The sequence below is a fragment of the Abrus precatorius genome, unplaced genomic scaffold (genome assembly GCF_003935025.1).
Source record: "Abrus precatorius isolate BTA unplaced genomic scaffold, Abrus_2018 Scaffold3, whole genome shotgun sequence".
NCBI lineage: Eukaryota > Viridiplantae > Streptophyta > Magnoliopsida > Fabales > Fabaceae > Abrus > Abrus precatorius.
In genome coordinates this window covers 3,914,712-3,942,677 of record NW_020874373.1, presented here as the reverse complement: position 1 = coordinate 3,942,677, position 27,966 = coordinate 3,914,712, and the positions used below count along the sequence as shown (strand labels likewise).

Genomic DNA, 27,966 nt, shown 5'->3' with positions numbered 1-27,966 from the left:
AAAGATATAGTGATAAATGATGTAATTAAAAAAGTAAATGCAAGAGAAAGTAAACATAAAATAATCAAAATCATTATGAAATTTATGAGCCTAGCTACGTAGGGCTGTTTCATTTGTATACTCTGAAATTAACTAGCTAAACTCTATCATATATCAATAACCTGAAATTATTTTTTGGAATATTACCAGTGACTGTCACCCGTACTTTATGGCTCAGAAAGACCCTTATCCAGTTACTTGTTTTATCTAGTATAGTATAATATGTTTGTAGTACAAAGGTAAAATCATGCTGAAGTCTGATGAAAATTAAAAGCAGAAGACTTTTTGACACAAATATTCAACTTTATGCATATAAATGGGTCAAACAATCTGAGGATACGTGTGAACTAAGAATTAAATGGAAAGGAGAGAAATTAATTGTTGTTTAAGATATTACAATAATACCAGCAAGTTAATTAGGGGGCACCTTCCTACTAGTTGTCTTCATATGAGCATTATATATAATTATATAAGGCCAAAGAAGACCAGCTTCCAATGTTGGTATAATGGCATCAATTGCTTTCTATTTCCTCAACAGAAACCAAGGTGAAAGTTTTTGTCTTCCTCTAGAGTGAGAGTGGATTCTTGTTTAGATTGCACCAAAAAAACAAGCCATAGCTTTTAGTGAGGTCCATCACCTACAACAACAAAAAAAAAAAAAACAAGAAAAGAAAAGAAAGAGAGATTAGAGAGGACAGACAGAAGCTTCTATTAACATTAACATTTACTACTTCTGTTCAAATGTCAAATATTTCAGGTGATGAAGGAAGTTTCTCCTCAGGACACAATGGAGAAGAGGTTCATCAAGAAAGCCAGCAGCCACAGCTACAAAAGCACCTTCATGACTCAAGTTCAGGACCATCCAGTGCTAGCAATAGCAATGGCTCCATTAATGAACAACAAACCAAGAAGAAAAGAAACCTTCCTGGAACACCAGGCAAATACTCAAATACCCTTCACTTCAATTTTTGTTGCTGCATGTAATTACAGCCTAACAAATGAGGATTTCATGTTTGAGAAATTGAATTTTGCTTTGAAATGATTATGATGTATAATTGTTGTTCTATTGGTCAAGCTCTAGTATTGCAGAAGGTGTGATATGTAGTGATAAAAAGTAACTGTAAAAAGCTATTACTTTATTAATATCTTTACTTCTGATTCTGACTATCAAACTATCCAAGGTAAAAGTAAAGAATCATGAATTGACAGTATGTTCCCTGATTCGAATTCTACGTATGCAAACTGTTATTATTATGAAATGGTTAATCTGCTCAGTCTTTATAGTTTTTACTTTTCAGAAGAGAGATTAATCCTTTTATGATGGCTAGCATATTATTATTATTTGCCGAAGTTATGCTAAAATATAATTCTAAATGATCCTAATTACTAAATAAAATAGTATTCAATATGCTTTATATTTTCCAGATAATAAAGGGTGTTTTTTGTGAAATAGATCCTAATGCTGAAGTTGTTGCTTTATCACCAACCACATTGATGGCAACAAATAGATTCGTCTGTGAGATTTGCAGCAAAGGTTTTCAAAGGGACCAAAACCTTCAGTTGCACCGCAGAGGTCACAATCTTCCATGGAAACTAAGGCAAAGAACAAGCACTGAGGTGAAGAAACGGGTCTATGTGTGTCCTGAGCCATCATGTGTCCATCATAACCCAGCTCGTGCATTAGGAGACCTCACTGGCATAAAAAAACATTATAGCCGCAAACATGGTGAGAAAAAATGGAAGTGTGACAAGTGCTCTAAAAGATATGCAGTCCAATCTGATTGGAAGGCCCACCAGAAAACATGTGGTACTAGGGAATACAAATGTGATTGTGGAACCATATTTTCCAGGTACAATTCTTACATTTTCAATGCACACGGCACCATTGAATTGGAATGACTCTACATGAAGTTTTCCTTAAATTTTTCGTAAAAAGTATTAAAAATTTAATTTTTTTTATTGAACTCTTTTATTGTGATTTTTAATATAGAGCTAACATAATCTTTCATAAATTTATTTATTGATTGTTTTCTTAATTAGTTTCTTACCAAGACCCAAAAGTCTTATTACATGTGAACATTTTTCTCTACATGGTGCAGGAGAGATAGTTTTATCACCCACAGAGCTTTCTGTGACGCATTAACTGAAGAAAACAATAGAGTGAACCAGGGATTAACAAGTGGCATGCCACCAAACTTGCAAAATCAAATGCCGGATCTTATGTCTACCATGCCTCTAAACACTTGTTCCAATACAGCATCCGAATTGAGGGACTATGACCCTAAGAACCCTCTAAAATCACTTCCCCAAGAACTTGTCCCAATACCATTCAAGGGTGGAGGCATGTTCTCCACCAATGCAGGTCCACTTTTTGGTGCCCCAAAAAGCATGTCTCCCTCTTCTTCCACCCTTCAGCTTAGTTCCAATACCTCATCATCAACCTTCAATTACTTGCAAGACAACAAAAACGGAGCACTAGTTTCTGCCTCAGCTCAGATGTCAGCAACAGCTTTATTACAAAAAGCAGCACAAATGGGTGCCACTGCAAGCAATAGCATTAACTCCCCAATGATGCAAAAAGGCTATGTTAGTAGCATGGCCGGTCCTGATCAAGTTTCTTCCGCTAGACCACAATTTTCTGCTCCTATTCTTCAGCATAACCCTTCATTTGATCACTTCCCTTCTCAGCCTGATTTGTCTAACATTGCTGGGGTGAGTGGTGGAGGAGCATTCACCAACCAATTGTTTCATAAAGGACAAGAAGAAATTTCACAACTTTTTGATACTAACACTACTGGGTCTACAATCAATGATGTAGGAATGTTTAACCAAATGTCAATGGGAAGTGGGCACAACCAAGGGTTGATGAATAATGTGGAACAAGAGAGTTGTAATGGTTCGAGCTTGATCCGTGGAAGAGATGGAACTAAAGGTAACCCAATGCAGGCATCAAGGTTTGGAGGGAATGACATGACAACGGTTCATGATTTCTTGGGCATTGGAGGGTCAACTTCAAGAGCTGTGAATTTGCATGAACAACAACAACAAAGATTGGAAGCATTGAGTCACCAGAGGTCAGAAATTATGAACCACTTTCATCACCATCTTCCACATGAGGATTCAGCTATGGAGGAACCCATTTGGGATGTTTGAGAATGGATACAAACCATGTTCCTTTTAATTGAGTTTGTCAAATTAGAAATTGGAAAGCCTATGATTCTAGTTACACAGAATTTGACCAGGAAAGTGTGGAAGGTTTAAATGGTTAGAACTAGATACGAAACAGTAGCCAATTTCAATACTGCGTTTACCTTTTGAATCATTATTTAAGCTCAAGCTGATAAATTGACTCAAATTGTCTTATCTACTGGAAATATGTTCATGAAAAGGGGAAAAAAACAAAATAAAACTTGATTTAGGACTATCACATTCTCAGTGTAGAATTGAATTTATAAAACATTTGACCAGCATTTTTACCTTATCTTTTTTCAGGTTTCAAAAAGAAAAATACATGCCAGACCAAGTCATAGATTGGTTACAAACAATTGAAAATAGGTCCATTCTTTTGCATCCCCATTTTTTTTAATGCCCCTTTTCATATATTGATTTTTGTTATTTTAAAAATATAGAACTTTCAAAAGAAAACAACACATTTCAGAAATCTAATTTTAAAAAAATAATTTATAAATAACTTTCAAAATTAAATTTCCAAAAAAATAGAATTAAAATTATAAAAAAAAAGTGTAAAAAAGAAATTTCCTTAACATAATGTCATTTAGTTAATGGGCTTGACAATAGAGAGAGGCCCAAATTAACTTTTTAAAGGTCCATTTGCACAAAAATGAAGTGTAGTTTCGTTATTGAACATGCGAAATCACCATTTCTTCACCGTTCTCTGCTTCCTCAACTCTTCGCGTTGGCAACTACCTTTTTTACATTTTCTTCTATTGTGTGGTGTTTCTTTGAAGGCGATGATCTTGAAAACTACCTATTTTATGAGGGAATGAAAAGTTGTCCCTTTGTGATTATAAAACTACCAATGGATCCTTCTGAGCCTTTTAACTATTTATAATTTGGTTATTTGATTGTTTGATAGATGCCAGACAAATTATACATCTAAAACAACTGTACTATTCTTTTGAATTTTTGAAATTCAAGGTGAAGAATAAGAAAGATAGGGCTACTCAATAGAATAGAAATAGCTATTGAGGTGATCATATCCTCCTCCGAAGAATTCATCAGTGTCAATTATAAATAATCAGACTACAATTATCTGATCAGTGGCTCTCTCATCCAAATTGCAAGAAACCATTCCTTTTCCTTTTTGTTTTTTTCAATATTTAGACGTCTTTTAGTGCTCGATTTAATTTGCAATTAATTTTAAAAAAGGTAACGCATCTTGAATCGTTAAGGTTATTTTAAATTGATTTTTCAAATAATTATTTATAATTTTACGATATTATAACAAAAAAAAAATATAATTTGTCACATTAAAGTGTTTTGATTTAGTTAATTATCATTCAACAATATGATCTCATATAAATGTTTTCATTGAATTTGATTATTCTAACAACTATTTAAACAATATTTTTTCTGTTAATAATTGTAATTTTAATTTTTTTACATAGAAGCCACCTCATAAAAAATAGAGTTTCGTAGCCATAGCAACCGAAGAACGCCCCCTGCATAGGGTACAGAATTAGTTGCATCATATACAGTATTTGTTGGACTCTCAGTCGGGTTGGTTCCGTTCTTACGTCAAGTTCAAAGAAATTTGACTAAATTTGGCATCAATCACAATTTGAAGACAAATTTTATTAAATTCAAACTCGCTAATGACTCCATCAAAATACTGGTTCAGTTGGTTAAATTAAAAATAGATAAATAATATATATATTAAAATAAATATTATTATACTAATAATAAGTAATAAGTAATAATTTCCTATAAAAAATAATAAACAGTATTGTAGTGGTTTACGTTGTGTCTCTTTCATCTAAACTTTAATTTGAGTTCAATGGATCACAATTTATACATATTTCACAATTTATAATAAAATATACTTATATACATATTAATTTAGGTAATTACTTTAGTGTCTTGTAAATTAAAAAGATATTGTATGTTATTTAGAATAATTATCACTGTTATTTTATATTATAAATTGTAGGATTAATAGTCTTGTTAAAAAATATATAAATGTCAACAATCACAACTGTTAATTTAAAAATAATATAAAATAGCATTTTAAATTTATGAACACTATTTATTTATATTAATTAAAATTATATATGCAAAGAAGTTGACTAGAGTAGTTCCAAAGAGTGTCGAGAAAAATTTTGGAGATTATAGGGATGAATTTCTTCCTAATGGAAAGTTGAAGTTTTTTTTAAAGTTAATATCAAAAAAGGGTCTGATCCAAACCGGACACCGATCTGTGCTTTTACACAACAAGCGGAAACATGAATTACTTTAAAATTATGAATTTAAATAAAATATAGTTTACATTTTTTTGCCTATGATACTCATTTTGGTCTTGGACCCTCGTATTCAAATACACATTATACATTCAATTATTTTGGTTGATAATCTCCCAAGTTTTTTTCTTTTTCTCTATTTCAACGCTAGTGTACTTGTAAATACTCCAATCCAAGACTCGATCAATAAAACAACCGTGTGTCAGTAATTTATACCAGTGTCAATCATACCCATTTGAGTAAATTAAATCTTTTGCTTAATTTTAATTAATTTTCAAGATTTTAATATAAAAAACTTCCCATTATTAGATTTCGTCATAAAACTTTCAATGAAAATGAATGGAATTAGTTCCTCTTTCTAAAAGCCACATAAAAGATGCCAATAAGGAAGCAAAATCAATCCTTTTTCAGGCAAAATTTAGATTTTTTTTTTTTTTTTTTACAATTGACAAACTAGTCAAACTCATGACATTCCAGACACTGCAACGGTGCTAGCTGAACTATTATCCATTTTTCCTACAATCACTTCATACGGGGGTTTAGATCCCATCTCCACTCTCCAATCACTAAAAGGAATACCATTGCTATCAGAATCCAACTCTATACATCCTCCAGAAAATCAATAAATCAGGTAAAATGCGTTTAGACCAAACCAATCTGAACATAAAATCTATCGTCTCTGATCATGCCACCTTCTGTTCCCCTGTCTACCAGGGTCCCAGTGTCCAGAAGAACCCCGCTGCCTTGACCATTCAGGTCTATGATTTCTGGCGTGATTCATTCTGGACTCTGGGAAATTTCTACCAGGAACATACCTAGGATTTCTAGTTGGACTATTCTCCGGACTCCATGATTCAAATTCTTCCCTTCCATGATTATTTCTATCCCAAGAACCGGATTGCATGGATCCCCCAACCATTGTGTTATAGTTGTTATGATTTCGTTGAGAATGATAACTGGATGAAATATCCTGTCTAATTCTCCACATATCTGACACGTGACCTGATTTTTCGGTTTGTGGTGGGTAGGAATTGACAGAGTTACGATAGGAAGGTTCAGTGTAATGAGCTTCCGGAACCAATTGTGGATGTCTTCGTTGCGGTGTGGCTGAATGTGATGGTGGCGTTGGTGAGGGTAACATAAAGGGTTGCGAGAATGAATTAGACAAACCCTCTTGTTGTACACTCAAATTAGGAACAGGTTTTAAGTAATTCGTGCCATCAGCTCGCATTGCTAGAGATGAATGTGTGCCAGGTAAGTTAACTGAAGATGCATTTGCAGTGATTAAGTTCTTCTTCATGGTTAAACCTATATCTGAGGACGGTGTTTGCATATGCACAGATGAATGAGCGAGTGATGGTTGCTTTTCAGGAACAATATTAGTTGCCTGAGGCAGTGAATATGGAGAAACCGATGAGGTGGTGAGCTGCCTCAATGATGGAGCCGCAACTGTTGGCTGTTGCCTTACTGTAGTGCCAGTTATCGGAATCTGAGATAATGAGTTGGTTGTTGCCACTGCAGCAGGGCTCTGGATAAATCTATCAGGTCGCCGTGAAAAAGGATTTTTTGATGCTGCTGTGCTCCATCCACTCTGAAAAATGCATAAAATGGGAAGCCATCTGTTAGTGCAGTAACCAAAATATTTTTAATATAATTCATGATTATATTAATAATGATTTCAAAATTTTTAGCACGTTGATAATTGTTAGAAAATAGCGAGGGGCCCTTCATGCATTCTTGATCAGACCAGGGATCTCAAAATCGTAAACAAAGAGACAAGCATCAAACCAATTAGCTATTCTCGATACAAGTAGAACTACTCAATGGGATCCCTATTAGCAGTGCGAAAGCTTGTGAGATTAGGCCTATTGATTTCCCCAAATTGGCCGTTTGCTAATATGGAATACGTTTTACATGGCATCCAAGAACTTGACCGCGCTAAATCTTGTCCAAGAAAAAACACACTAAAAAAGAGGACTTATAAATTAATTCTTTTCGATCTCAATTTGGGCCACCATTGAAAACCCATTTACCCCAACACCCAATACTAGAGCGCTATATGCTCTCCCCTGTCAACACGTATAAGCCGACGTGGCTAAAGTGAGACATCAGACATGATGATAAGATCTTTGACAAATAGTTGTAGTATGAACTCAAATCACGCACCGTTCTTGGATCGCTTAAAGGAGTTGGCGATGGGAGAGAAACTTCCACCTTCTCCGGAGCCTTTACACTCATTCCATAATTGCCATTTGTATTTTCACTTAAACCCAAGTTCAATCCTCCTCTCTTGATCATGTCAAGCAGCTTCACGGTTTCATCACTTGGTATGCTACCAGATTGTCCAGAAGTTAAGGCAAACACCAACTCCGGATTTTTTAGCAGTACGGCAAGCAATTCTAAATCAGGTTCAGCAGTAGCTGTAGATGTGGAGGCCACCCCCTGAACAATATGAGTTGCAACCTGGTTGGGGGCAACTGCTATTTCTGCACCATCACCGTCTGGTAGCTGCTCAATGGGAATTTCCAGTGTCAAAGTGTCATCATAGTCCATTTCGAGGTCCCACGGCTCCTTGGGGTTAGAAGGTACCTCTTGGACAATCTTATATATAGTTTCTTTTTCCCTGCGGTTTCTGTTTTTCTGGACATCAACCTCTTTGCTATTTTCACCGGCACCAACTCTCCACGTATCTTGAAGTTTAACTTCTGCAAAAAAAAAAAAAGGAACAAGGAACCAAAAAGGAAAGGTTTGAAAAACGTAGAAATATTTGACTAGAACTTCAAGAAAGTTGTTGGTTACACGAAATACACAAAAACGACAGAAGAAACAAAATTCATATGGCAAGTCCACTTCTTCCAGGACTACCTCAAAAAATAATAGGGGAGTAAATTTTATGCTAGTATCCAACAGACACTTTGTGGGTGCAATGGAATGATAGGGCAAAGTGACCGCGGCCAAATTCAAGAATAGAGACAGGAAATTTTCAATATCAAAGCTGTGTTTTCATAAGGTTATAACTAGAAACAAATCCACGACCTGTAACCTGGTAAATACATAATATTACCGCCATCATTTCATTTTCCAACTTTATTTATGAAATACAAAATTAACACAAACTTCCATAATGAACTCGGTGTTGAATAATCAAACCCAGGAAGGGGCAAATTAAAAATGTGTTTCATGATAAGATGAATAGGAACCTCCATGACTGGAGATTGGGTAATAAATACACTGCAAAACTTGTTATTTCAATGGGTTCAATGGCGGGTCCATACTTCAGAATGTAGCAAAGTCGCCAATCAAACCCCAAACTGGATTAGTTCGGTGCTGGAATTCTTATCATGGCAGGATGTAGTTTATATACTTAACAATTGCAACTATACTCCATAACCTAGCCCAATTGGTAGTATAAACATGCAAGGAAGACGCCATGAATAAAATCACTAACTCCTTTACCCCATAGATAAAGAACCAATGCTCCATCGGGATTTATGATCATGATTGCAAATTACAAAATTAAATTGCTACCCCAAATGCAACATATTAACCTGAACGTGGAGTATCACATGGAAAAGATTTACCCTTTCGATCCCACAATCAAAGCTTCAGCCCCTTCTTACTCGTTAATATAAAAAAAAAAAAAAGAAAATTGAAAACTATAATGTGAGAGGCCGGATGGAGTAGATAAAATAAGAATGTCTGTGCTGACTTGTAGGGGGTTTGAAAGTTAACACCCCGGTTATATTTTAAGGAATTCAGAATTGTTTACTTTCATCTTTCATTCGGGGCAAAGCACCTCATATATTTCTATCATTACTATACATCAATAACTCAGGGTGATGTATTGGTCCTAATGAAGCACTGAATTTCCCTGCTGCTTTTCTCATTACAGCAAAAATGTCATGACATGGATTAAACCACCGGGTCATGCCCAAACCAATCCATCCTTATATTAACTTTGATTCCCATGAGCCATGTCAAGGTGTAAAGGAACAAACATTTAATTGCGATACGTTAGAAAATTTTTACAAAAAAACTGGATAGCAATATTGTATTTTGTGAAGACATTGTAACAATGATCTTCATGATATTGCCAATTTGTATAACTGATCCTCCATCCACGCGATCACACCCAATATTTATAGCATAGCTCGGGACAGACAACTATCAAGTCCTCAAACGAATTATTTTAAAGCCCATTCTTTATTAGATATTTGGGAGTATTGCAGCATTTTAGCAAAAAGTGTGCAGGTATGATGACGGGAAAAAATCAATTTGAACCAATGTCTAATTTTTGAGAGATAATGGAATGGAAGAGACTAAAATCCTTAAATAAATCCGTGTTAGTATTTGAATATCAAAATCCCGAGACAGATTTGTACAGCAATGTTTTATTAATCTATTGAACAATACTAAAATCGTAGGTGTATATACAACTGCCCAATATACCCAAGTTACTTGCAGAACATGTTGTTAGACCACGACTCTTGCTCTAATTATATAATAAAAGCTGCAAAAAGGGGATGGGATCAATAAAGAGTTAGCGTCAAAGGTAGCAAGAATGAGTCTGAATTGTCCTCTAAGAAAATGTGCAGGGAATCGACTAAGATATACCTCTTTTTAACTCAATGTTGGGAAACCTCTTAATAGGTTCTGTTCTCAATCTGTCTTTCATTTCTTTTATCGGCTGTCAAAGAGTTTCGCACCAATTTTTCTATCCTAATATTATAGACATATAATTGATGGAACCAACAAAAAATTTGCAAAAGTACCTGCTGGTGTTTTCCATGGGATTTGCACCCTCTTGCACTTCTCCCAAAGAGGTTCCTTCAAATCCATTTTCGGTTTTGAATAAGAAGCTTCTGGCCTATTAGTGGTTTTAGAGGCAAGTAACAGAGGTTTCTTGTCTTCAATTTTGAGTGAAGTAGGAACTTTAGCAGAGCAAGCTGCAATGCTGGCCTGGTTTGTCTGAGGTTTATTCAGACTATCAATCTTTGTTTCTTTACTTTCTTTCGAAGAGCCAGCTTTCCCATACTTACTCCGCATAAATAATGCACGCATTTTTGCTTTCTGGATATCATCAGCAGACATGGGTCGGCCTTGACTTACAGGCCCTGCTCTTGTCCCTTGTGAGCTTCTGCTCACCGATTTTTGGCCTGGCTGTTCCACCAGTTGCACTTTCCTGCGCTCTCTAGATTCTGATAGGGGGTTAAGGAATAGAAAAGAGATTAACCTACATTTTGCATGACTCAACACCTGACATGAACCATTGGCAATTATGTAAGATGAGTGCTCCTGCTAACACACTTTCAGACGAATTTTTTATTATTGATAGAAATTTATTAAGAATCATGAAATCAAGAATATTCAGTAAATAGGGAATGGGAACCACATAATTTCAGAAGTATTAATAAATTTTAACCAAAAATAGCATGTCCGAAAGAGTGTCTTAGAGATATGCTACAGCATTTTTGAAGTAAACTATCCCTTCAGTCCTTGAAAGTTTGAAACATTATGATATCAACATGGTCCTTTCAATGATAATGTTTTGACATCAAAATAGTCCAAAAGTTATGGTTCTTTGGGACCAAACTGATATCATTCAATGACAAAATTACCATTTGAGGATTTACTCCAATTCTATATTTAGCTGGCTAGTTTCAGGTATACAGCAGAAGTTACATTAGATTAAGAATTGGCAAAATGATCTTTCAAGAATTGGCAGTTGTCCTGTCTCGAAGATATCGGTATGTCACAAAAGAACTTTCAAGGCAGAAGCTACATAAAATCAGGCAGCATAAGAACATAAGGGTACACAAGAAATTCAAGCCATAACACTTCAAGAAAATAAGAACATCAATCTGGTTTTTGGAATAGCCAGATATAATGAAACGTAAGTAGCTAGTGAAGCTAGAAAAAGTTTCAAGTTAGTGAAGTTATGAGATCAAATCATTTGACCTGCACCAAAGTTTTGTTGAATTTGTTTGTTTAAAGGAAAATTAATGAACCTACATCAGCACTCAAGAATATCATTCAAAGGTTTTATCTAAAGCTTTTTAATTCCCACGTATGTGATTTGATATGATTATAGAATATAGATGGAATCCATCAGCATTTGGCCCAATATATAAGGCGGAAAATGAAGGCGTTAACAAGATATAGTCAATTCAACAAAAAAACCTCCAAGGATACGAGATGAAGATACACCAAGGGTGGGCTTTTTAGAATCGTCTGAGCTGGGAGGCAACAATTTCACAGATTGTGAAGATTCCCCTTTCCTGAACAAAGAAGAAATAAATTGGAGCACTTTCACAAGAAGCAAAAGCAAAGCAGATTAACTCAAACAGGTATGGCACAAAATCCAAACAATATTATTGGAAGAAAGACATTTTCAATAAAAAAAAATTGACTGAAAGTGATTAGCCACAGCCTATACATACCTGACATTATCTGAACATTCATTTGAGAGAGCAAGAATATCTTCCTGAGTACAAAAAAGGACCACACTAATAAACATGCAAATTCAAAAGGCAATGCTAGCTGATACATATATCTTTGAGAAAACACTTACAGGAACATCAATATTTGAATGCCATGATTCAGAAACCATAAATTGACCAATACTGCAAATATAGAAATCTTAATAATGGAGAAAGGAGGTCCAACAAAATTTGTATGGAAAAGAGAAAAAAAAGAAACCAAGCTTACCTCTGAGAAAGCATTATCGCTTTTTGACCATCACTAGAAGGTTTAACACCATTGGGCTTTTTAATTGCTTGGTTCCTTGCTAATAATTTGCTCCACTTTGACAACAAAACCCTTGCCCTGTTTGATATGTCTGATCCTCAAATCAGTGAGATTATAATTCAAAAAGTTTATCAAGTTTATAACAAAGATTATAATTCATAAAGTTTATCACAAATTTATCACCAGGTTTATCAAATCAGTGAGATTATAATCCACAAATTGTTATATCTGGTCCTCATATCTCACAAGTCCTACTATCATTAATAACAAGCAATTCTCCAACTACTGTATAAAACCTAGAATTCATGGTTGAAATGAAAATAAAATCCCAACACATGTCTCACTGTTGATCAGCATCCCACACCGAAGAGAAAACAGGAATATACAAATCAGAAACACAATGAAACAAGCATAACTGACAACTCTGAATCAGCCATGTAATTGTTAGAACAATCATCATGGTCAAACAAGCTAATGACATGTTGAAGTGTCTCCTAAGTCCTAACACAAGAAATGTAAACTGTTATCGTATATCAGCCCACTACAGTCATTGTCTATCACATTATCCAGGAAAAATCTAAGGAAAATATACATCCAGAAGAAGGGGAGAGTATGAGGAATGAATCCCAGTTTCAAGTTTGATGGGCACTGGGCCTGGAAAAAGACAAAAACACACCTGATGTCCTGTAGAATCTTAGTCTATTAACACTCTGCAATATAGCTGATATATGTGAAGGAAGAGCTTTATGTAAAGGTAAATGACAAAGAACCTGCAAAACAGTTGACCAGAAAGTTCAATCGTATTCAGTTAGGTGCCAATTAAAACAATTCAAAATATTAACCAGAGGATTCAAATCTACCTTCAAGATAAGAAGAAGGACACTCGTTTGCTCTTCAACAAAAGCTTTACTCAACCAAGTTGCTAAAGTCATTGCACCCCCTCTGGTCAAAAACCTACAAGCATACAACAGAAAAACTAAATCAGAAAATATTAAGAATTATAATTCAACTATTGAGAAAACTAATTGTATACCACAACAATACTGAAAAATTCTGTACTGTCAATATCCACTCCATCAATTTCTCCTGCCCAGAAAACGTCTCCTCTTTCTGCATTAAACTAAAAATGTTATCAACGAATTGTTTATCTGAGTCATCTAAGTCAGACAAATCTGCTTCCTGTGCTGAACAAGATGCTTCTTCAGCATTGGTGGGGCCAGCAGAATCTAAGGGAGCCAGATTTATTGGTCTCACTGGATCAGTGTTTATTTGATCATCATGAGATTCTTCACAAGATTTAGATATTAAAGCCCTCTCCCTTGACAACTGCACTAGTCTCCTCACTCTTGAACGTTGACTAGTAAAAAAATCTCGCACCTAAAACCAAAGTACCAGGTTTCATGATTTTAATTCACAACAGGAACTGGGTAACAAGTTATCTTATGATAAAATTTGAAGTGAATAGCCCCTCCTATGTCCACAAAAGGGGTAACAAATAATAATCTAGGGACAGCTTGGAAAGAATAACAAACTAAAAACAGATGAGTAGCAAAAAAGGTGCTGGACGGGAAATATATGTATATACAGCGTCTCAATTACGTACACCACATTCCATAAATTCAGATACAATGGACTAAAAAGGAAGTAGAGTAATATAAACCTGTGTGACAGTGACACCAAATAAAGCACTGATCTCACGAGATTCTTTCTTGCTAATGACATCTTTAATGGAAAAAACCGATTGCATGTAATTTACAGCCTTTGGATTTAATAAATCCCTAGGTCTTTTCCCTGCAAAATTGGATTAAGTTAGAAAGTTTAGACATGAAACGAGAAGCAGAACGATGCCTGCACAAAATTATATTAATAACCAAAACTTACCAATTTTTATTGACAGAGCACCAGCTGCCTGCACAAAAAAAAAAACAAAAACACAAAAATGAACAAGATCAAACACTCTGACGATACCTTAAAATGGTTGATTGCATATAAGGGAAAAATTACAATCGGAATGTGCTTACAACTTATTCGACAAAATACATTTTAAAAACCAAAACAACGTTTCAAGCAGCAGAGGAAATCGTCAAACAAAACGCAACCAAGAGGCTCTTGCAAATTTTTCATTAGTCAAAATTAAACGAGTTTGTATACATAACTAAGCAGAAAACAAATAGAGTTGCAAAGGTTCGAGAGAAGGTGGAAATTGAGAGAAAGCACACCATTTCCTGAGAGAGAGGATTGACGCCGGTGAGTTTGCATTGTGTGACGACGATTTCCTGAAACTGGTGGATCTGGCTGTGGAAGAGTTCTCTTTGCGAAACCAAAAACCTCTGGAACGACTCCACGGAACTCCCAACGTCCAGCTCCAAAAAATCTTCGTTCCAGACATCCATCGTTGATAACGAAGATCGAAGTTCCTTCGCCGTAATGTGTAGCAACACGCATTTAACTTACGGGAATCGAATCCCAATGCTTCTCTCTTTGTTCCCAGTTGGGAACGGAACTGGTTAGGGTTTGGTTTGGAACTAATTTTGGAGAGAGAAAGTCAGATAGAGGGTACTGAACAAGATGAGATGAGAGAGAATTAGGCCGTGTTCGGGACTCGCCTTAATTTCGGGAATTGTTTTTTATGTTGATGTTGATTAAAAAACTAGAAGCTGTTGATTATTGATGCCGTGTATGGTAATGTTATGAACTGGAAGGAAAAAAATAATACTAAAAATAACGTTTTCGTCTAAAATAATAATTTTAATAAATATATAATATTAAAAATATGATTTACATCAATATAAATTATTTAAGATATTATTTATGCGGGTCAAAATTAATATAATACATTTTAAAAAATATATAAAAATAAAAATTATTCATTACATTATTATAATTTTTAAATTTTCACAAATTTAATAATAATTAGATTCACAAATTACATTTCATGTAAAGTTATTAATAGTGTATTTTTTTAAAATTACACTCGTATAATTTAAATTTTTTATAACGAATTATTAAAAAAATTATTTTTTAAATATTATTTATATTTTGATATGTTAATTCTTTTTATTTTTTATTAAAATACTCAGAGAAACAGTGGAAAATATGATATTAACAAAGCTCTTTTATATTTTACAATTATAAACATGTTGTAAAAAATATTAAACATATAATATTAATAATCTTAAATAATATTTGATTTTTTGTGTAATAACTATTTTTAATAAAAACCTTTATTCTTACTTTAATAGTATATTTCCATAAATATGTATTTAAATAAAAAGTAAAGATACTAAATTATATTTATGTAATATAGGAAAATAACATTTATTGCTTCGTGGCATCGATTAAAAAATAAAAGAAAAATATCAAATAAAAAAAAGGTAACAAGTGTGTCAGTAAAAGTATTGTATATTTAAAAAATAAAAATTACTAACAATATATTTTACATTGTATTTTTTTTATTGTGAACACCAATCAAAATTAATTTATTCAATTTAATAATTTTTTTTCATGTATACTAAGATTAATGACAATCTAAACTTCTAATAAAAATGAAATTTATATTAATGCGTATTGTTTAATCATTTTCAAATTATAATATTATTGCAAGAAAAACTTATATGACGCAGTGAAAATTTGATTAAAATAAGAATATAAGATTGTAAAATAACATATTTAGGTCAAAGGTTTCTTTAAAGTATATAGACACTATTAGTTAAGATAATTTGTACTATACATACTTCATATTATAATCGATTGTGTATAAATACGCATTCAGCAGCTATACAATATGCGCAACATGTTAACAAAGCTGGCAATGTTTTAAGAATATCATAGTTGATGTTTATAGTTTACATATAAATCTAATATGAGCATGAGTCATGATTTATTTATAATAAATAAAACATATTTAAAGTTTGTTTTCACAATCAATGTTGAGGTTAGTACATGTTTCTTAAAGAGAAGTAATGTTAAGATAATTTAATTATGAGACAAATATTTAATTTTAAATTAAATTTTATAATGATCATTAATTAAGTTCAACAATTATTTATAATAGCAAGTAATCTTAATATCATGTTTTTGTTACATCATTAAAAACTTAAAAAAAGTTGTATATTAATCACTATTTATCATTTAGAGTTTTCATATGTTATTGTATAATAAATGACAATAACCATGTACTAAAATAAAACTTAAATTATGTATAAATTTATAAGAAATTTTTTTGAATTATCAATTTAGTAGATGCTCTTCAAGTGAAAAATATTGACTGTAAAATGTTTTAAAGCGTACTTCCTTTAAAAATGTGTTGTTTTGTAACTTTTATATTTTTTATTTTTTGTACTCGTTGCTTAGAAGAGTTTCTTTCACCGCTTCATAATCTAACTTTTTTTTTTTTTCACTTAATTTATAATTAAACATGAAAACAAGTTTGATTATTCAACAAAATTTACGATTTAATTTTTTGAAAATTGACTTCACCTATTATTAATAATGAACTTAATTTATATTTTTTTATAAATTTAATTAATTAAATACGTCAGTTTTGAGTTTAAAAAAATTAGGCTTATTTAAAATTTATAATAATATATTAAATAAACAAAATTAAAATAAATATAATTTTAAATTATAAATTTTTATTTTAAAGAGTATGCGTACTGCATATTCAATAAGAATAAAAAAATTTGTTTGCTGAAATTTGTTGTGTTAGTATTATTTGACCTATATTATAGGTATGACATTAATTTGCTGTTTTAATTACATTTATTGCCATTTCATCTTCTTGAGTGTTTGTTTATATTATAGGTAACTATTTATTATTATTATTATTTCTAAATTAACAAAATGTATTGTCTAAATAAAAATAATCAAATAATTTTTTTTAATGTTTCAGTATAAAATATATGACAAATAAAAAAGTCAAAACCCAGGCTTAATTCTATTTCTATCCATATTTGCAACCAAACATGTGATTGTCCATCTTCCATATCCCTATTGTTGTGAACATGGTCAGTATTTATGTTTCAATATCTATAAAAATATTTACAATTATCTAAATATCTTACACTTTTACACATTTTTTAAAAAAATTTGTAGTGTTATTTAAATTACTTATCCAAAATAAAAAAAATTTAAATATTAGTATATAATATTAATTATTGTCAATTAATTTAGTAATTATCATTTAAAGATATTAAAATTACATAATAAAATTATTATATTGTTAAGTGATAAATTAAAATTTACTATAGATACAAAATAATGTAATTTAAAATTTTTTATCATTAACTTTTGACATCTTTAATAAGTAATTTTTTATTATTTTCTTTGTGTCTATATTTGTTTATTTAAATAATTTTGTTGATTTTTTAGGTTAAATTTATTTATTTAAAAAAATTAAATGTTTATTATATTTTTAATATAATTAGTATTTTTAACACATTTTATCACTTTAAATATTTAAACTTGACTGCAAGAAACAATATTAAAAACAAACACTACAAAATAAACACTTTTCCTTATTCTAAAAAGCTATCACTATTTAGTAACTACTAACTTTTAGACATGTTTAAAGGATGGGAATATAACGAGTTTATTCGATCCTTATGTAACTGACTTTTTTTAATAACATTATCTATTGAATTCGAATAGACTGGAATACATTAAACATGTTTAGATTAACACAATTTTATTATCACAGTACATAAATTTTAATGTCATATATAATTAAATAATATTTTTTAGAAAATGCATAATTAAAATGAAGATATTTTTTATTTTTATTTTGTTTTCAATGGAGATATTTTTTACAATATATATTTTCAAAATATCAATATAAAACAATATTATATTACGTAAGAAATACTGTTATCATCTACGTGTAACTGATAAGAAAATTATAATTTTTTAAAAAAATATCATCCTTAGTTGATACAATTTAAAATAGAATAATCCAAATCTACTCCCAAACCACAGTGAATTTAACTTCGATCCTAACTGACGAGAATGAAACAGAACAAGTTCAAAACACACTGTTAAACTAAACACCTCAGCACAAACTAAACGGCCGGATGGGGCTTTCTTGAATATGTTTTTGTTTAATTTAATTTAACTTAATTTAATTTGTTCACTCGAATTACTAATTATTAAACAGGTTAAATTATAAATTTAATTTCTTTGATGCCCTTTCAATTTAGTTATTTTACCATGTGAGTAAATATTTTTAAATTAATTATTATTATTATTAGACATATGATATATATATATATATATATATATATATATATATATAAGAACTAAAGTATAACTGTGAATTATAAGAATTAATTTATAAATAAATGTCATATTTTTAAATTTTATTTTAAAAAAAAAAATTTGTATACTTGATTAAATTTATATTTAGTATAATCTTGTATTATAAAAATAATATTTTTTTAAAAATGACCTTTTAAAATAATTTATAAAATTAATATATTTTAAAAATTACAATAAAAATATTAATATTGATGTTTTATTTGTTTATTTGAATATACAATACAAAATTATTAATTTAAACTTGTGGAGTTAAAAAATTTTTATTATATTTAAAATACGTTTAATTATTGATTAATAAAAAATTACTTCACTTTATAGAATTGTATTAAGCTTAATCCGTTGAATTTAAATATTTAGAAGTAAGTTTTGCATTAAAAATAATATAAAATTATAAAAGTGTAAATAATGTTTTTTATTTAATTTTTTATTATAAGTCATTAATTAAACTTATTTTTAAGAGTTGAAATTAAAATTTTTTATATTTTATTTTATTTTTAGATTAATAAATAAATTATTAACGTTAAATTTGTTATTTATATTAATTTTGATAAAATATTTAAGAAAAAATTTCTAAAAAATTTATATTTTTTAAAATATAAAATTATATTGAATATAAATTTGTTTGAAATATAATTTTTTAGTCTCGTAAATTTTTATGAATTTTTTATTTAGTATTTTGTTTATTTTTAAAATAAATTTATAATTTGTTTTTTATTATTTATCATAATATACATTATTTTTTATAGTTAGCATTTATTTGTAAATTAATTTTTATAGTTTATATTTTAGTTTTTATATAAATATTTTTTTTATGTTTAGATATTTTTGTCTAACCCTATTTACTGTACATAATTTTAACTGTAAAACTTAATTTAAAAATATTTATTCATGTAAAGAATAAATTGTAATTTGTTTATAATAAAAAGAAATTTAAAAAGCGCTGAAACTGAATTTATAATTTAACATGTTTAATAATTGGTCATCAGCGTGAAAATGAGTCATTGTTGAGGTCTAACTTAAGGCTCTCTAACTAAACCAAAGCTGGCCATACGTACAAAAAGGAGAGAAGAACAGGATTGTAGCGCTGCAAACTGCAAAAGCCTTCTCTGTTTCTCTTTCTCTGCAACTGATACAGTCACCGCGTGTGTGCACGCGCGTGTATCTGCTACAATCTCATTCATCGTGCTTAACTACATCCTTGTTATACCTTGTGCTTAAAAATCGCGTTAGTAAGAAGAATAATAATATAATATACTATAATAATATTTCTACACATTACAATAGACTAAACAGAGAGAATCGAAACAACTTTATTTGCCACTCTTGAACCATCTTGCTTTTGAATCCGAACAGGTCACGCCATCGGATCGTGTTGCTTCAACGCAACAGTTAGGGTTCGTATTGCTATTTCTCTTCGTAAACTTAATCTCGCGAATTTGTTTTTCTCCCCTACTGAATGGATGATCGATGTGTTTTGGGGCTTTAGGGTTTATTCTTTGCTATCTGCGTATTGTTATTTGAAACGTGTGCTGTTATGCGTTGAGCATTGTCAGAAATCATATGTTTCTCTTGCTGCTACTAGGGTTTAGTCTTGGTTCACGCACTGGTTATTGAAATCCAGGAGGTCATGGTGTGTGTAGGTTATACTTGAAATCTGGTTTCGCATGACATGGACGTGTTTTTGTCTTTCTGCGTGTTATGAGATTGATTTTGGTGGTTTTTGTGCGTGCGTGGAATATAGTATAGTCTGAAGATTGTTGCTATTTCTGCAGCCAATATGGAGCGGAAGACCACTGATTTAGACCAAGGTTGGGACTATATGCAGAAGGGGATTACCAAGCTGAAGAGAATTCTCGAAGGGTTACCTGAAACTCCTTTCAGTTCTGAGGAGTACATGATGCTATACACGTATCCTTTTTCACGGATTCCGTTATTGTTGTCCATAATGTTGTTGTGTTCTATTATAATGTCTTTTAACGCTAGTTTTAGGTATTATGTGCTGTTTTTCTTTAATTTAACTATCACAGAACCATTTATAATATGTGTACTCAGAAGCCACCATATGATTTTTCGCAACAGCTTTATGACAAGTACAAGGAAGCTTTTGATGAATACATTAAATCCATTGTAGGGAAATCTCTGCTATTTATCATTTGTTTCACTTTACTGTTTCAGCTTTTGTTTTATTTGCTTTTAGTAGTGTGCTTAACTTATTGAGTTTGATACCCTGTTTCTTTTTCAACTTCTTCCATTTATAGGTTTTGCCGTCCCTAAGAGAGAAGCATGATGAATTTATGCTGCGGGAACTCGTCCAAAGATGGTTAAACCATAAGGTCATGGTCAGGTGGCTTTCACGCTTCTTCTATTATCTTGATCGCTACTTCATTACTCGACGCTCCCTGCCTGGACTCAATGCAGTTGGACTCACTTGCTTTCGTGATTTGGTCAGTTATATCTCTTTAAGCATATAGTTTCTCTCTATATAGATGAGTTTATACTAGGTGCATCATTACAGGTTTATATGGAAGTACGAGCCAATGCTAGGAAAGCTGTGATTGCTCTTGTAAGTTTATCACTTCATATTATGATGATATACTTAGTTGCTGATGATGACCTATAGAATAACCATGGTTCACGTTTCAGATTGATAAAGAACGCGAGGGTGAACAAATTGATAGATCATTGTTGAAAAATGTTCTTGATATTTTTGTTGAGATTGGTATGAGTGAAATGGACAAATATGAACAGGATTTTGAGATACAGATGCTTGAAGATACTGCTGATTACTACAGAAGTAAGGCAACAAACTGGATTGAGACTGACTTCTGTCCAGATTATATGCTAAAGGCAAGTCGGTCTATATTGTGCTTTGAGAGTTGTGATTGTGTATCTTGTTGGTTGACAATGACATTCTGTAACAAATTTCCCCCTTTTATTGGCCAGGCTGAGGATTGCTTGAGAAGGGAGAGAGAGAGAGTGTCTCATTACTTACATGCTAGCACTGAGCAGAAATTGGTAGAGGTCATTAATCTGTCTTTTTTCTTTTAATAATTTTTTTGAATGATTAATATTGCTAATTTTTTGTCTATTTCCATTTACTTGTACAACTGAGCTCACATCATTACACAAATGTTGGGGATAATTAGGATGCCTTATGTGTGAAACTTGAATCTCTTTATGTTGATAAATTCACAGTTTTAAATGAATAGTTGCAAAGATTATGAAGTATTCAAATTGAAGCACATGTTGGTGTCACTATTTTATAAACTTATTTCCAAGTTGAGGGAAGAAGTTTCACTTTCAAAATCAATAGCTCACTACAGTGCCACTATAGCAGTATAGTAGTGCTGCCAGTGCGATGTGACCATGGACTGCTACAAAGCTTGAAAGGTGGATTGTTTTTGATTAGTGGCAAAACATCTTTTTTTTTTTTTGGGGGGGGGGGGTAGGGGCAAACTTTAGATTTCTCATTTCTCTTCCCCTTTTCAGAATTTGAAAAATTCCTAATTGGATGTAGTTTGTACTTTCTAATACCTCTGTCTATTCTACAGCACCCACACTTGGACCGAGCACCCACCCATCTCTCTCATCAGTATTTCTGACAACACTGATCATTTATTCTTTTTTCTATTTTAAACCTTGATGTTTGAATACCGATTTTGAATATCTGTGCAACCCCCAACCTCAACTTTTGTTAATGTTTATAAATTATAATGCCTTGTATTTGAAATATGAATAGGTCTTTTGAATTTTGCTTTTTTTCTTGACGATAATTGTTATTTACTTGTATGTTTTTGCTCAAGATCTGTCTTTTCTTTTGTTAATTATGAATATGTCATGAATTTTGAGTAATTATTTTTTAATTTTTGAATATTTGAACATATATAGGGTGTATCCGGATAACATCTTAATTAAATACTTATTCAATAAACTTTTACTACATAACAGGTATACACCATAAACTTGAGCATGAGATTTATTAGCATTAACTGAAAATAACTTGTTTTGATTAGCTATATGAATCAGCTTATTGAAATGAGTTGAAAAAAGCTTATAATAATTGTAAAATATTTTCATTAGTTCTTCCAAATGCACCCATTGTATAAATTATTTAATTTGTATGTTAAAATTATGCGTAGTGGCCATCCCACTTTAACGTTTTTGGGGTTAGCTGCTTTGTGTAGCTATTTGAGATTGATAACTGTGATTGAGTTTACAAACGGCAAAACAAAAATATTCCTTATTGAAAGATTTTTCCTTTTTACGAATTACTCATAATTTTCTGTTAAAATTATTTCCGCTCTTTGCATATTTATTATTTTCTTATTTTTTCATTTTAATAGAAAGTGCAACATGAGTTGCTGGTGACTCATGCAAATCAATTACTAGAGAAAGAGAACTCTGGCTGCCGCGCCTTGCTTAGAGACGATAAGGTACTTGATTGTTTTGTTTGATGATCTTTTCTCAGCTTATGCTTGATTTAGATTTTGCACAGCCCAATCCATTTCTTTTCATCGGGTTGCCATCATGTTTGGGGTTTCAAAGTAAATGCAGTGTAACTTGTCTCTTCCAAATTAATTCTAGAAAGTGAGCCACAGTATTTTTTTTAACCATATCCCTACAATGAATTCTAAAAAATAGATTTAACAAGCACAACCCTGAAGACTTAAAAAAAAAATTCCTAAATTTTAAACATTACAATATACACACAACTGGAAACTATAAAGCCAATTATTTAAAAGTCTTAGCCACATGGCACTCAATCATTTTACCGATGCCTATTTTGGTTAACTATCTTTCCAATTTGTTTTTTTCCCTAGGTGGAAGATCTCTCTAGGATGTATAGACTTTACCATAAAATACCTAAAGGCTTGGATCCTGTTGCTAATGTATTCAAGCAGGTTGGTTTCTTTAGTTGTGTATTGTGCTTGGCGACTAAATTGAGCCTCTTTGTTTTTACACTTTTTCAAGGCTGTGTTATGATGATTATCTGATTGCAGCATATTACAGCTGAGGGTACAGCATTGGTCCAACTTGCTGAAGAAGCTGCTTGCAGTCAGGTTCAGTTTATACTTGAACAATGTGATTGCATTGATATCCTTTGCTGCTTAATGGATTTATTGTTATCATGTTGTCTGATCTTGCAGCTAGTATCTAGGGTTGGGGTTGCCTTAACAATAAAAGGTTACGAATACCAGGGTAGAATCTTTGCAAACGTATTGAAGTTTAATATACATGGAGTTGTTAGTTAAATTCAATTTGCATGCCATAAGTTTACCATTTTGGTTGGTTGTGCTTATGGTCAAATGTGGATGATGTAAGGAAAAATTGTGCATTGTAACCTTATTTTGATCTGGCATTTTATGTACTTGTATTGCTGGCATTCACATGAGCCAGTGCTACAATTTGTTGTTTTTCCTACCTTATTTTAGAAGACAAATCAAACAATGTGATGACTCACCCGCTTCATGCAGTGCTTTAGCTAAGGCTTACCAAATTATGTGTGATGGATTTGGCTGTTCTGGTAGTTGGATGGAGGATTTTAGTCTATGTAACATGGATACAATGCGTACAAGCTTAACCCATGTTTTTATTACCTTTTCAGCAATCTGGTTGTTTAAAAATATGTATGTTGTCCATGTTCTTTTTTCCCCCTCTAAACAAGATAATATTGGGTAAGCATTTTGGGTGTGTAGAAACTTGATACTTCATTTTGAAAGCTTATGTCATTTGAAGGACATTCTGTTGAAGTGCAATTTTGGATTAGTTTGCTAAGTGGTTTTCACATAATGAGAAGATGGATCAGTGTGAGGAAGTGTGTTTTCATATTAGTTTGATCATACAAATGTACCTTGCTTGGGCTTTTTGTCTATTTTACCTACAGAAATGCAAACACAACTTTTCTTCTAATTTCAAATCTTTGATGAGCTTCAAAGTTTAAACATTTTATTGTTACCACTTGATACTTTTTGGCTTACTTTATGATTTTGAATTGCTCTGTTTGATTTATTCTCATTTAATTTTCTCTGTTGTATTATTTTACAGACATTAATGCATCTTATTCTGTCTTAAGTAGTTGATTGTTGCTAATTGCTAATAAATTTTTCATTTTTGTTTTCTCCAGACTACAAGTGGTTCTTCTATCTTTCAGGAAGCAAGTCCCCACACTGTTTCTTGCTTTCTATTACTTAATTATATAATAGCTGAAAAGGCCTGAAGGTTAATCATGTGACATTGTGTAGGTCCTTGTCCGAAAATTCATAGAGCTCCATGACAAGTATATGGCATATGTTAATGATTGCTTTATGAATCACACTCTATTCCACAAGGTTTGTTAAGGCAATTGAAGCAATAACTTGCTAAATAATAGAATGTTCTATAGTTACTAAGCAGTACATTCATTTTGGTTGCTTTTGCAGGCATTGAAGGAAGCATTTGAGGTATTCTGCAATAAAACTGTTGCTGGTAGTTCCAGTGCAGAACTATTAGCTATTTTCTGTGACAATATCCTTAAAAAGGGTGGAAGTGAGAAGCTAAGTGATGAAGGGATCGAAGAAACCCTTGAGAAGGTAGTTTTTAGTTTTTTTTTTTTTTCCATCACTATGATTTGTGTTACCAAATTTGTTTAATTCCTTCAGGTGGTCAAACTGCTTGCATACATCAGTGATAAGGATCTTTTTGCAGAATTTTACAGGTGAGACTTCTCTTTTCTAAATTTTTCAGTTATATATTACTTATCTGTTTTTTAGGTTCCATATTATTATTATGTGAAGTCCTTCTTAATGCTTTTATTGTTTCCAGGAAGAAGCTTGCCCGGAGATTGCTTTTTGACCGGAGTGCCAATGATGACCATGAAAAGTGCATATTGACAAAGTTAAAGCAACAGTGTGGTGGCCAGTTCACATCAAAGATGGAGGGGATGGTTAGTTGACTTTGTTCCTAGCATACTTCGCTGTCATTTGTTTTTTTATTTTAAATCAGGTTGTTTAAGGATTTAATTGAAATATGTATCTTTCAGGTGGTAGATCTGAACTTGGCCAAGGATAATCAGATGAAATTTGAGGAATATCTTTGTGATTCACTAGCAAATCCTGGAATTGATCTGACAGTGACTGTTCTTACCACGGGATTTTGGCCTAGTTACAAGTCTTTCGATCTCAACCTTCCATCAGAGATGGTAAGAATATGGTGGTAATGATAGTTATTCAAGTTTCCATTGTGTTCTTTTGTGATGAGGAAGACAAGACTTATTCTTTTGTGATGAGGAAGACAAGACTTATTTAATACTCTATTTTGAATTTTTTTCTCAGGTCAAGTGTGTGGAAGTTTTTAAGGACTTCTATGAAACAAAGACAAAACACAGAAAACTTACATGGATTTACTCACTGGGAACTTGCCATGTTGTTGGCAAATTTGAAGTAAAAAGCATTGAACTGATTGTTTCAACGTATCAGGTAAACTTCCTTTCAGCCAAGACTGGTCCTATTCCATTATGTTGAAAATTTCAACAATATGGTATTGGAGATTTATGAACTCATGCTGCTGGCTTGAAAATTGTTTTACAGGCTGCTGCTCTACTGCTATTCAACAATGCTGATAGGTTGAGCTATTCAGAGATTATGACTCAGCTGAACTTGGCCCATGAAGATGTTGTTAGATTACTCCATTCTCTGTCATGTGCAAAACATAAGATACTTATGAAGGAGCCGAACTCAAAAACTATATCTCCAAGTGACATCTTCGAGTTCAACTACAAATTTACAGATAAAATGAGAAGGATCAAGGTCTGTGTCTACTTGTAGCCATAATTCTTATATCTTGTTTTATTAAACCGTTAGATTTGGAAGCCTTGTTGGCTGGGATGCATTCTTTTCTCCCCCTCTAAGATAATAAATCTTGCACTTGTTGATCATAGATCCCTCTACCGCCGATCGATGAAAGGAAAAAAGTTATTGAAGATGTTGATAAGGATAGGAGATATGCCATTGACGCAGCAATTGTGCGTATTATGAAGAGTAGGAAAGTTTTGGGCCATCAACAATTAGTTTTGGAGTGTGTTGAGCAGTTGGGTCGCATGTTCAAGGTATCAAATGTTAGAATTTGGTTTATTATTGTCAACGTGACAGATTTGTTCAGCAAGTATTTTAATTGCTGTATAGATTTTGGTTAGCTGTATGATTTTCTGTACCTTCTCAATTTGCATTTGTTTTTTATTTTTAGCCTGACATCAAAGCAATCAAGAAGCGGATCGAAGATCTCATCACTCGGGACTACCTGGAAAGGGACAAAGATAACCCAAACACCTTCAGGTATCTGGCGTAATGGAAGTTACTAAGGCATAGAGAGTGGTCAGTTATAAAGCCTGCAATTGAGCACTGGGGTTGTCTGAATTTGATTCTTAGGGAAGTACAGTTGGGAATACTTAAGGATACAAAATGCTGTAAATAATCGTAGTCGATTAATTAATTCAATAGCACCAGGAGCGAGGTTTTTTTTTTCCATACTTAACCTCCTGAGAGTTAGATTTAGTTATTACTTTATTTTGTTGATATATAGAGATATAAATACAGGAGCGAAGCTAGATATCGTACTAAATGCGGTATTGTTATATTCTTGGTTACTTGAATGGAAAGGGGAGGGGGATAGTTGACATAACGTCGATTGATGTCATTTATGAAATTACGATTAGTTTCGGATTATTGTCATCATTTGTTTTCAAATTATATTTTCATTTGATCAAGCGAATGCTTATTTTAGTTTACTTTTTAGATATATCATACAACTGATCAAAGATATAAAGCAATTAAATGTTCATTAGGATAAGCAAAGAAAGTAAGATTGTTACATTTAAACCATAATTTCAATTTGCCCCTAAAATTTATTAATTGCAATAAAAGCAAAGAGAGCACAGCATGAGAAAATGGATAAATTTTATCGATACCTTGATTTTAAGTTGAATTATATCCATTTTTTTTAATTATACATAAATATCTTTAATCAATTTCTCTCAATACAAGCATTTTTTTTTTTTGCCTTTTTCTCATCTATTGTGTGGTCATTAAAAATAAATTGTGCATATGGAATATAGGTCATTGGATAGAATTTATGTATGTATTTGGTTAATGTTATTTGCATATTTGATTTTTATTATTTTTTTTGTGAACAATTTTAAAGAACATTGTCTGAAGACATAATAATTACTCCTAGTGCACACATAGGAAGATGGTTATCAAGTATTACTTATGGAAATTAAAAATTATCCTAATTTTTTTACCCTCTTAAAAGTAAATATAAAATATCCAGTTTGCTTGACAGGATAAATCTTTCCTGTGTATCCCCAAGTATAATGATTTAAAGTCGTATTTCCTTCAAAATCTTTAATTTTTGTATT

General features: G+C 31.9%; 3 protein-coding genes and 1 non-coding gene across 7 annotated transcripts; 3 read left to right on the top strand and 1 right to left on the bottom strand.

Moving 5' to 3' along the window:
- The first annotated feature begins 780 nt into the window (after positions 1 to 780).
- Positions 781 to 3,192, top strand: LOC113863948 (zinc finger protein GAI-ASSOCIATED FACTOR 1-like). The gene is made up of 5 exons (XM_027497751.1): positions 781 to 1,009; positions 1,493 to 1,889; positions 2,139 to 2,575; positions 2,621 to 3,060; positions 3,112 to 3,192. The coding sequence occupies exons 1-5, from the start codon at positions 781 to 783 to the stop codon at positions 3,190 to 3,192; spliced, it is 1,584 nt and encodes a 527-aa protein (XP_027353552.1).
- Positions 3,193 to 4,001: 809 nt separating this feature from the next.
- LOC113864084 lies at positions 4,002 to 4,100 on the top strand. The gene has a single exon (XR_003504689.1). It is a non-coding gene; the product is annotated as a small nucleolar RNA R41 (small nucleolar RNA).
- A 1,829-nt stretch (positions 4,101 to 5,929) lies between these two features.
- Positions 5,930 to 14,860, bottom strand: LOC113862040 (homeobox protein LUMINIDEPENDENS). Its single transcript, XM_027495200.1, has 13 exons — positions 14,483 to 14,860; positions 14,145 to 14,172; positions 13,924 to 14,054; positions 13,297 to 13,640; positions 13,124 to 13,217; positions 12,940 to 13,033; positions 12,225 to 12,354; positions 12,088 to 12,139; positions 11,957 to 12,000; positions 11,709 to 11,794; positions 10,289 to 10,714; positions 7,683 to 8,221; positions 5,930 to 7,107 (listed from the first exon to the last, which is right to left on the bottom strand). The coding sequence occupies exons 1-13, from the start codon at positions 14,654 to 14,656 to the stop codon at positions 6,187 to 6,189; spliced, it is 3,063 nt and encodes a 1,020-aa protein (XP_027351001.1). The 5' UTR covers positions 14,657 to 14,860; the 3' UTR covers positions 5,930 to 6,186.
- A 4,716-nt stretch (positions 14,861 to 19,576) lies between these two features.
- On the top strand, positions 19,577 to 27,313 carry LOC113862972 (cullin-1). 4 transcript variants are annotated; one of them, XM_027496311.1, is made up of 21 exons: positions 19,577 to 19,800; positions 19,929 to 19,969; positions 20,348 to 20,483; positions 20,603 to 20,702; positions 20,834 to 21,019; positions 21,091 to 21,138; positions 21,219 to 21,422; positions 21,519 to 21,596; positions 22,919 to 23,008; positions 23,396 to 23,476; positions 23,576 to 23,635; positions 24,700 to 24,729; positions 24,818 to 24,904; positions 24,995 to 25,144; positions 25,214 to 25,269; positions 25,377 to 25,497; positions 25,594 to 25,752; positions 25,886 to 26,029; positions 26,141 to 26,359; positions 26,491 to 26,658; positions 26,796 to 27,309. In XM_027496311.1, exons 3-21 carry the CDS (start codon positions 20,353 to 20,355, stop codon positions 26,895 to 26,897), a joined length of 2,214 nt encoding a protein of 737 aa, XP_027352112.1. In that variant the 5' UTR covers positions 19,577 to 19,800; positions 19,929 to 19,969; positions 20,348 to 20,352; the 3' UTR covers positions 26,898 to 27,309. The 4 variants fall into 4 exon arrangements, with proteins under 4 accessions (XP_027352112.1, XP_027352113.1, XP_027352111.1 ...); XM_027496312.1 differs by having other exon boundaries at positions 19,640 to 19,804; positions 20,348 to 20,702; positions 26,796 to 27,278; XM_027496310.1 differs by having other exon boundaries at positions 19,640 to 19,963; positions 26,796 to 27,278.
- Positions 27,314 to 27,966: the final 653 nt, after the last annotated feature.